This window comes from Centroberyx gerrardi, chromosome 12 (genome assembly GCF_048128805.1).
Source record: "Centroberyx gerrardi isolate f3 chromosome 12, fCenGer3.hap1.cur.20231027, whole genome shotgun sequence".
Classification (NCBI taxonomy): domain Eukaryota; kingdom Metazoa; phylum Chordata; class Actinopteri; order Beryciformes; family Berycidae; genus Centroberyx; species Centroberyx gerrardi.
The window spans coordinates 25,258,434-25,268,766 of record NC_136008.1 but is presented as its reverse complement, the minus strand read 5'-3'; the positions used below and the strand labels follow the sequence as shown (position 1 = coordinate 25,268,766).

The following is a 10,333-nucleotide window of genomic DNA, read 5'->3' as shown; positions in this document are numbered from 1 at the left end:
GTTTTTTGGTTGCTGGTCAGACTAAGTAAGAAATTTTAAGAATCACTTTGGACTCTGGTAACTTGTGATGGGCATTTGTCATTGCTTTTTTTTTTTACATTTTCTAGACTAAATGATTAATCGTTTAATTGACAAAATAATCACTAGATTAATCAATACTGAAAATAATTGTTAGTTGCAGTCCTAGTTGTAAGTATGGAAATCCATCCTGCTTGTAACCTTCAATAGCACTGTCACTTTAGACAGTTCTTACTTGAATGTTGTACATTAGAACAAAAGTGTTATACTGAAGCATAAAACTACTGTGGACAGTGCAGTGCAGCAGTAATAAAGCAGTAATGTAGCAACTGGGCAGCAGCTGTACAAATGTTCTTTTTTGATCTTTTTTGCATGTGGTAAACAGAGAGGTAGAGAGAAGACTTGCACCTATTACACTCACTTAGTCTGTTGGTAGGAGTAGGCTGTGGCATGATCTCCTGCGCTCTCCACCGATAGGGGCTGCTGCCCGCTGGCGTCCTGCGAGGAGGGGGGGGCCGTCTGCTGAGAGGCTTCTGTCACCACGCCCTGACACCACAGGCACAGTTACACACAAGTCCCACGTGAAACATGCAAGATCTGCTCCTGTCAGAACGCATTTCAACCTTCATCCAGCCAAGGGAGGCTGACTAAGCGCACTTTCTTTTTATGATAAGTCCAGCTGCAAACAGTTATATTCAGAGACATTAGCAATCCAGTTTCCCAATCTTTCTTTTTATAAACCTTTTAACTATTTTTCCAACAGTTAATTAAACATCATGAAAATCAACTAAAGATCAATGTGTTATCCTGAGAGAAAGATACACTGACAGCATCCACACTTGATATTGATTAGAGGTGATGGGTTCAACTGCTTCAAGTGGGTTCAGTTCAATTCCTGCCACTCATTTTAAGAATTCAGATATAGTTCCTCTGGCCTTTGAGAGCTCAGTAATAAATAGTGGGAAACTCTCCCTTAACTATTAGTCATAGAATCAAAACCCAATTCTGTGATATTATCAAGACTTACAAACTGGGATTATTGAGTTTTCATACAGAAATATTAGTTTCATTTAGCCAAACTAAACTACAAACTGGAAGAAAAACTTCTTGGGATCTTGGAGGCAGTACAAATTATTTTCTCTTGTTTCTGGTTGCAGGAGACAGTAATGCGAATACAAATTGAATTGTCCTAACAAAACATATATCTGAGCCCTGAAAACAAGTGGTTTTCTCCAAAATGTCTGATTCTTTTTGCATCTTTTCATCAATAGCGCAGATTTACCAGGTGAGCCATGGTATTAAATGAACCAAAAATGCTTTCAATCCCATGTTATAAAGATTTCAAGTTCACCCTGGCCCATAAAAGTGCTATATATGGACTACTGTGGAAAAGCGGCTTATGTGTCCTTCTCTCTGAATAAAGTCAGTGAAACAACGTCTTTTTGTCCTTACTTCCACTGTGATGGCAGAGGCAGGCACTGCAGTGTACTGGGGAATGTAGGTTCCTTGCATAGGAGCAGCCGCTGCAGCAGTCATGTACTGCAGAGAGAGAAAGGTGTGTGTGTGAGTGTGTGTGTGTGTGTGTGTGTGTGAGGGGGGGGGGTTTACAGAGACAGAGACTTTATCATAATAAGCATGAACAATTTGTCCTGCAGAAACACTGGATTTCAAGAACTGAGAAAACTGGACAATTTTCCCATTTAGACAGACTCTTTTTTTGACATTTCACAATACATTACTAACAGTTTGGCTTGGTCCCAGAGTCATCACACAATTTTTTTTACTTGTTGGAAACAGTGCTACTTGTCAGTCAGAGTAAAGTTCACTGAGGCAAAATTGGCTATGAGGTTTCTGCAGTAAGGCGATTACAATTGATTACAAAAATCCCTATTTCCAGTAATTTCTGCATCTAGAGGTAGAAGGCATAACCTCAGAGGGTAAACACACACACACACACACACACACACACACAGTGCATACTCACGGTGCCTGTGGTGCCCAGAGACAGGTGGTTCATCTGCTGGGTGAGAGGAGCCATTATACTGGAGGGCTGCAGAGACAAACTGGGCTCCATGGCTGCGGCTGGGGTGATCACAGCACCCTGTGTGGGGAGGGAGCGAGGGTTATAAGCAGTGATGTAGTGGTAAATAAAAATGTGGGTGAACTGCGAGCTCCAAACCACCACCAGTATCAACAAAAATCAATTAGATTCTCAGAAAAGCATATGTTTATGCTTTCCCCCCTTAAAATACCCTATCTTTAAATAACTTACATGTTTGATACTGTTTAGTATAAAATGTACTATGAATTTACATACATCACAAAAGAATTATGTCAGCCTGAAAACGTTTACCCAGCTTTTTACCCAGTTATCATAATTAACAGAGTAAACTTCAATGGAAAAAGGCTGCTAGTTAAGTTTAAACTGATCACATGATATGGAGGCAAGTAGGCAGAGAGGGAAAGAAGCAGGGAGAAGGAGGAAGGTAGGGATACAAGAAAGATGGGAGTGAAGTAATGAGGTGAAAGGGAAATGAGTGAGGGAAGGGGATGAAGGGAGAAGTCGGAGGGTGTAGGGAGAATTAACGGAGGAGGCGATGCCAAGAGAGGGGATTATAACGAGTTGATGAATCGAATCAAGCCAAAAGCTGCATTCAGATTGGGGTGGAGGACAGTAGATGGATAAGAGTAATGCTGCTCTTGGGGCAGGAACAGTGTTCTCTAGTGTACTATGTACAGAGTAATGCTGCTCCTGGGGCAGCAATAGTGTACTGTATGCATTTATCACGTTACCCTTGCATAAGCCCATTGTATAGAGAAATGCTGGTAATGCTGCTCTTGGGGCAGGAATAGTGTACTGTATACATATATCATGCCACCCTTGTATTACTCTGCTGTGAATAATGCTGCTATTAGGGCAGGAATAGTTTACTGTAGGTGTATGGCATGCTATCCTCATCAACCAACACCAACCTCATGCATCAGTCTATTGTATACAGAGTATTGATGCTCTTGGGGCAGGAATAGTGTATTGTAATGCTACCTTAAGATTAGTAATAGTACTTTATAATGCTGCTCTCGGAGCAGGAAAAGTGTACAGCAGGCAAACATGTTACCCTAGTATCAGTCTATTGTATATAGACTAATGCTGGTCTTGGGGCAGGAACAGTGTTCTCTAGTGTATCAGAGAGATTCATGATCATCATGATTTGTCAGACCTGGGGTGGACTGCAATGGTAACAGGAGCTTTTTTTTTGCTATCTTCTGCAGATTTCTAAACCAGATATTTGCAAAACTATGAAGCAAAACTACACCTTCTTATGACTTGCAGCCAGTGGACATACTTTTAGCAGTTAGCTTTTTAGCATTCAATATTATCGTTTATCGTCTTTCAGTGGAATCATATCGTGATGATATGATGATATTGTGATATCGTGATGGCCTTGTCTAAATTGATGATAACAAGCACATCTTCTTTAAAAACTCTGACAAAATGAGGTATAAAACATTTTAAGGAATATTATTTGAGTTTTATTTGACATCACACTTAACATTACCATAAAGTTAAATGCGATGAACATCAATTTGTTTATTTAAAGCTGCAATAAGCGAAATTTTCTGACCACCAGAGGGCAACGGAAACCACAACACAATAACACACAGCAAGGCCACTGCACTACGGAAGCCTACGAAGGACATTCATTGCAAAGCACAGTGTATAAAGGCTAACAGCTAAGCTAACCTTATCTACAGAGAAGTGTCACCAGTTACCAGACTCACATTGACAGATCTTTCTCCCGCTGAAGGTCACATGTCCCACAATGACAAGTGAAGAGGCAGGCAGCAAGTTTACTAGTTGAACAAGTTTACTCGCTCGCTTCATCGATTCTGCCGTTACAGGAATTTTTTTTCAGGAATGGGAGAGGGTGAGCACCGCTTTTAAACAGCAGGGAGGTGCTAAGCTCGTTTTAAAAAAAATGAAAAGCTACTGAATGGAGCGGGAGGAGCTTCATTCGAGCGGAATTTGACAACAAGCTTTAGAAAAGAGGTGAAAACAGCAACACAGCTGCTGCCGTGTGGATAGTGGTTTTATATCATTATGTCTCAATGAAATCTCCACATAGCACATGTTAGTTTCAGGATTGGTTATAAGGTCTGATATCACTTATTGCAGGTTTAACATGTAATTTTGCAGTAAACCAATGACATTGAAAAAAAATCCTTATGTGATATTGATTTCAGCCACATCGCCCAGCCCTACCTCCCACTAGATCCGACAATTATATACAAACGGTTTGACTTTGTAACATAGAACACAACTCGTGAAGCCAGGCAGGCTTGAACAGAACAGAACAGAACAGAACACACTTGTTTTTTAAACCCTCCAACATGAAGGTCTTTGATGCAGCGGGACGGAGTGCGCTTTACTCTTCCAGCGCAGACTCCACCGCTCCGTATAGATTTATTAGGAGACGTCTCACACTGCGCGCCGAGACGGCTGCGAACATTCCCGCAGCGGTAACACACTGTTCATTTGTGTCAGCGCGTCTGATAGCTGTTTAACTACACTTCCCATGAGCGCAGAGAGCATCAGTGGATCCGTGTCAGTATCGCTCCGGAGAGGCGCGCCGGCGCTTCTGTAGCCGCGCGTCGAGACGGGACGTCAGAACTTCTACACAGGTAGGACGGCGTTGAATTCAAGTATTTCAGGGCCCTGTCATCTTAACAGTTGTGTTAGCTGTTAGCCTTCGTGGGGAGGCTCTCACACACACACACACACACGCACACACACACACACACAGAGAGAGAGCAGTGAAACTTCTAGCTGTGTGAGTGGTCGCTCTCACGCACAGTCTGTCAGAGTTGTTCACAGTTGCGAAGCTGTGAGTGCAGTTCCTTATGTCTGCAGGCTTCACAGGGAGGCGCGCACACACACGCATGCACGCCCACACACACACACACACACACACACACACACACACACACACACACAGACGAGGATTGTCAGAGCTGTTAACAGCCGTGAGTACACTTCCTCCTGACTGCTGCCTTCATAGGGGGATTTGTTTGAGGAACGTGGCAGACTGGCTATCAGAAACGCTCTGTCACTGTCTCCCGCATCACAGCTGAGTGACATGTCTCCTGCACACACACATACACACACACACACACACAGACACGCACACACACACACACCCCTACGGAAATGCACCGAGCTACACACAAAGCTTCGGATCAGGCAGGTAGATTTAGCAGCCAGAGTCGAGCTAATACCCAATCTTTCCATCCGTCTATCCGCGCTCTCATTTTTTAATGATTTCTCCCTCTCCCCTCCCTCTCTCCCTCTCTCCCTCCCTTCATCCAGCCTCCCAACACGCTTCCACGCTGCGAGAGCGGCGCAAAAGAAAAGAGATAAATCCACAATGGCTAATTGTCTGCTCTGATTTATGCCTGTATGGTTGTGTGTAACGTGTGAGAGCGTGGTTGGTGTGTGGTGTGTGTGTATCGCTGCATGTGTTAGTGTGTGTGTGTGTGTTCATGTTTTCATGTATCAGACGTTTTTCCTGGGGTAAGCAATAAATGAGTATACGAGACAGACAGTTATCTTTTCCCCTGAGGGACAGGAGGAGAAAAAAAAAAAAAGACCTCCTCCAACTTTGAACTGTCTCTCTCATTCTCTCTCTCCCTCCTTCCCTCTTCGTTCTACCCCTCCTCATTCCTTTCTCCCCCCTCCCTCCCTCTCTCTGTCATTTTTCCAGTGGAGGAGTTGAAGTGAAGCTGACTAGCAGAATGCTGCAGGCATAATGCTGCATCAAATACGTGGCATTAGTGATAATGACACCCATTTAACGAGAAAACCACTAACCCCTGTGGGTGTGACAGGAGCGCTGGGTGTGTGTGTGTGTGTGTGTGTGTGTGTGTGTGTGTGTGTGTGTGAAGGATGTGAACGGGCATTGTTTGCTCTCTTTCAGCTAGTGTGTTCTCAGAAGTGGATGTTTGTATTATTCTACAAATTGATTTACCATATTCAAACCCCACCTGCTCTCTCTGTCTCTCTCTCTCTCTCTCTCTCTCTCTCTGTTACACACACAAATGCACACAGGACTACACAAAGTGCGAATCGTGACTGGTACTGCTGGTATTGTACACTCTAAACGTGCACACACACGTACACACACACACACACACACACACACACAGGATTTCAGCTTTAGACCAAAGAAAAGAAAAACATCCCTGGTACTATTTGCAGGCTCAGATATGGATTGAACTGTGATTTCTTTAGACACATTCTTTACCCCTTTGTCTCCTCAAATGGGTTTAACACGGCATTTTAACTCTCCTAACCCTCCTCCACTCCGCTGCCTTCCTTCCCTTGGCATGCACGGTTAAGGTAATGCATTCATTTCCTGTAGGGGGGATTTGTGAATATGCACAAAGACATCCTCGCGCTAATGAAGACGTAAAGACAGGGGGTTCAAGTAATCTGGGCATTCCACCAAGGACCGGAAACACACAGACTTTAAGGCACCCCACTGTGTGTGTGTGTGTGTGTGTGTGTGCGTGCATGTGAGAGATTATACATGTGTGCACCTGTCTCACATAGCTAAAGGGGGCGTCTGCTTCTTTATACCTGGGGAACAAAAGCAGCAGGTTTTTTTTGTCATTCTAATCTTTTTTTTAATATATATATGTTTTATTTAAGCATGTTCTTAACCAAAGTGAACAGACATACACATGGACATAGACAGATATAAAAAAAAAAATAATAATAAAAACAAAGAAAGGGGCCGCCAGACCGCTGTATCTAAAATTGTGCAAAACAGTACATAAGTTACATAGAGGGATAATAAAAGGCACACATTGCAGTAGCTTATGACACATTGATTTTGTTGTAATAGACAAGGAAAGGTCCCCATATGTCCAAGAATTTGTCATTCTAATCTTTTAATTAGAATCATTAATTTCCTCCATAACAGTGTGTCTACAGTGTGTGTCTGCATCACTATGTGCGTTTGTGTGTGATACAAATAGTTATCTATTCATGCAGCTTTTGAAGTGTGGCCCGATTTCCCAACTTCCAATGTTGGTACTGAAGTGATGTACAGAGATGATTCTGTGTGTGTGTGTGTGTGTGTGTGTGTGCGTGCGTGTAGTCACCCCAAATGTGTCAATGAACGCAAACCACTAATCGAAGTTGCCAGACATTAACAGCGGCACACCAGCGAGCAGCCTCCGACGAAGCTTTCGCTGCCATAGGAACAGAATAAAGCCGCCGCCTCCCTCTCTCCGCCTCCCTCTCTCCGCCTCCCTCTCTCCGCCTCCCTCCCCGAAGCCGTTTTAATTGCCAAGCTCTTCTGTATCCAGGAAATACAATGACTAGCCTCCGCCTTTGTTGTCTAACAGGGATTTTGACTATGCAGAGACAAGACCGGGGAGCGGGCTCGCCGAGCGCAGGCACGCTTCTGCGCGACTTGTTTTCTTTTCTTTGTTCTCCGTCTCTGTTTACTCTTTGTAATCCCTTCCTTCCTTCCTCCCTCCTCGTTTTCACTGTCTCGTCTCCCTTCCCCCGTGCCTGTCTCTCTCTCTCTCACATACACGCGCTTCTTTATTTATTTTTTATTTTCCCACTTTGTCCATTCTCTTATTCTCTGTCTGTGGAAGCCGTATCAAGCGGCCTGCCAAATAATTAGACAGGACATTTGTTTGAAGACACATTTACAGAAGGGTATTATCCGCTCTCACAGACATCATTTTAATCAGACATGACTACAGAATGTTATTAGGAGTTGGCAGAGAGACAAGAGAGAGAGAGACAGACAGGGAGAGAGATTGATAGAGGGAAAAAGAAAGAAAGTGAGGGACAGATAGACAGACAGAGAGAGAGAGAGAGAGAAAGAAAATTTGGCCAAGTTTAACTATTGTGTAAGGAATCCCTCGGTGCACGGCTGATATAGCATATCAATGCTGTCTCTATCTTCCATCCCCCCTAGAGCTGACAATTTCAACGGAGCATAACTGAATTCTGCCGGTATAAAATAGTCTGGAGATGTTGGCAGGAGACCAACTCACTAACACTGCAGTTTGATGAGAATCTGAATGATAAAATCTCTCTTGACTGTCATTCTAAGTGAAGCAAAAGTTTCGTTTTTTTTTCTAGAAAAACGATCCATAGGACAGGAGCCTAAATCTTACTCCTGCATTAAGAAAAAAGCTAGAGAAGACAGTGTCATCATGGGATCTGGTGGTTTATATCAAATCATTGCACAGATGCATGATTTGCGGACTGTGAGCGACTAGATCATTGAAAATTCTCATTGGCTTGTGCACTTGGCTTCTAATTAAATCACTGTCTTCTCCGAATCCCTATAAATACTGGAGCACCATATAGAATGATGTCCACTCTCCTTATAAAACTGCATGAAGACAAGACATTTACACAACAGGGATTGTGCAATGAAAATCCACATGGATAATTATAAGAAAGAAAAAAAAAAGTATTATTTAAAGTCTATTTTTTTTTTCATTTCTTGAAAAACAAACAAATAAAACTTTCTTTAAGCTTAGTGCTTTTCTGAGGCTCAGGTAAACAGTTTTTTCACAGAGTCTGTATGGAAATGTATTGCAAACAGGTTTTTTTTCCCTCTAACATATTGCAAACAACCGCTGCACTTGAGAACAACCGGTCAGCGAAACTGTGAACTGCTGGTAACTGAATGTTTAAAAGGTGATTAAAGCTCTATTTCCAACTGGAGCACTTTGAAACAAATTGTATCAATAGGGGAATTGGCCCCCACATTAATCTACTCTGCCTCTCATTTCCCTTCATAACAGCGCTGCTGTACTGATAAATAATCACCAACAAGTAAACTGGGTAGAACCCCTGCTGAGCTCTCCGGTCCGTCATCCAGCAGACAGTGAACCAAGGAGCCTCACCGCTCGCACCAATTAAAGACAGCAGGAATGTTGAAGGCAGGGGTTTGATGCTGTGTGTTTGGGTAGTTATATCTCGGACAGACAGGATGCCGGTGGAGGCTTTACACTGGGCTCGCAGCGAAGGGCGTGGAGGTCGAGAGAGCAATCTACTGTTACTGCAGCTGTACACAATGCCTGGGAAAAAGGAAGGAAGCCTTTGAGTTGGAGTCAAAGTTTTGCTTTGTTTGTTTGTTTGTGTGCGAGAGAATGTGAGAGCGGGAGAGAGAGACAGAGTCTGTAGGTGGGTGGAGGTGTGTATTGACTGTACACAAGGATATGTGTAAATGTATGCGTGGGTGTGTTGAGACATCTTTGTGTTTTACTCAAAGGCACGCGCGTGCGTGTGTGTGTGTGTATATGTGTGGACAGACAGAGCTCAGACAGTCTAAGTGGGTCTAAATCCTTCAGCTCACATTTAATGTACAGACAATCAGACCTCCAGACACACTATAGTCTCCCACCAGACATAGAGCACACGTGAGTGCATTTGTATAGTAGTGTGTGTGTGTGTGTGTGTGTGTTGTGTGCTTGAGTATCACTCCCAGGACCTGCACTCTACAATACCATACTCAAGTAGAACATATTAGCAATTATCCTACAGAAATGAGCCTGTGATCCTACCCATTGGAAAACAAACAATTGATAGACTTGTATAGGAGTAGATAAGGGTTAACTCTAGAGTCAGTAGGGGTTAATGTTGTTTGATTTCAGTGTTATTATGCTTAGTGCTACACAAATGTAGCTCTTGTCTAAGTCCATGTTTGCTGTACCTGCAGTTGCAATTGGAGCCAGCAGGGAGCGAGCTTTCATAATGGATTTCAGAGAAGAAGGTTATTCACAGGCTGATTCAGCAGACTAGGACTCAGATTCCAAGGCTGCTTTTTGCCGGTTTGTCTCTCCTGCTCCAGCCTTTATGGAAACTGTGCAACAAGTCTGGGATTTGATGGGCGATCATGATGATCTTGAAATTGATCTCATCCCCCCACATTATATATTACTAAGCCACTTGCAATCATGGTGATTAATAGTTGTTGACTTACTCTATCGTTTACATTCATCCTTTATCACTAGATACAAATGTAAATATAATGTGGATGATGAGAAATTTATGTGAGAGAAAGACTATTCTTAATTCAGTCCTAAGAGTTTGCATTAGATGTGAATCTCAAGAATTGAGCAGCATCAAACCCATTCAGTGTTATAGCTGTCATTCATAATAGCAAGGGCTATAGCTTCCTAAACGGGTGACACTTCCCAGTTTTGTTCCCATAAGTCCTGTGGCTGCCAATATGATAGACAGTCGTATTATTGATCGAGCCATTTCAAAGGAGCATAAGCA

General features: G+C 43.0%; 1 protein-coding gene across 1 annotated transcript in view; it reads right to left on the bottom strand.

The window, feature by feature from the left end:
* LOC139931834 (RNA-binding motif, single-stranded-interacting protein 3-like) overlaps nt 1–10,333 on the bottom strand; it is a 116,871-nt gene that overhangs the window by 3,576 nt on the left and 102,962 nt on the right. The window contains exons 11-13 of the mRNA XM_071925444.2: nt 2,003–2,119; nt 1,471–1,557; nt 440–564 (exon numbers count right to left, since the gene is read on the bottom strand). Of these exons, the coding sequence (XP_071781545.1) occupies nt 440–564; nt 1,471–1,557; nt 2,003–2,119 (329 nt within the window). The remainder of the gene's footprint in view (nt 1–439; nt 565–1,470; nt 1,558–2,002; nt 2,120–10,333) is intronic.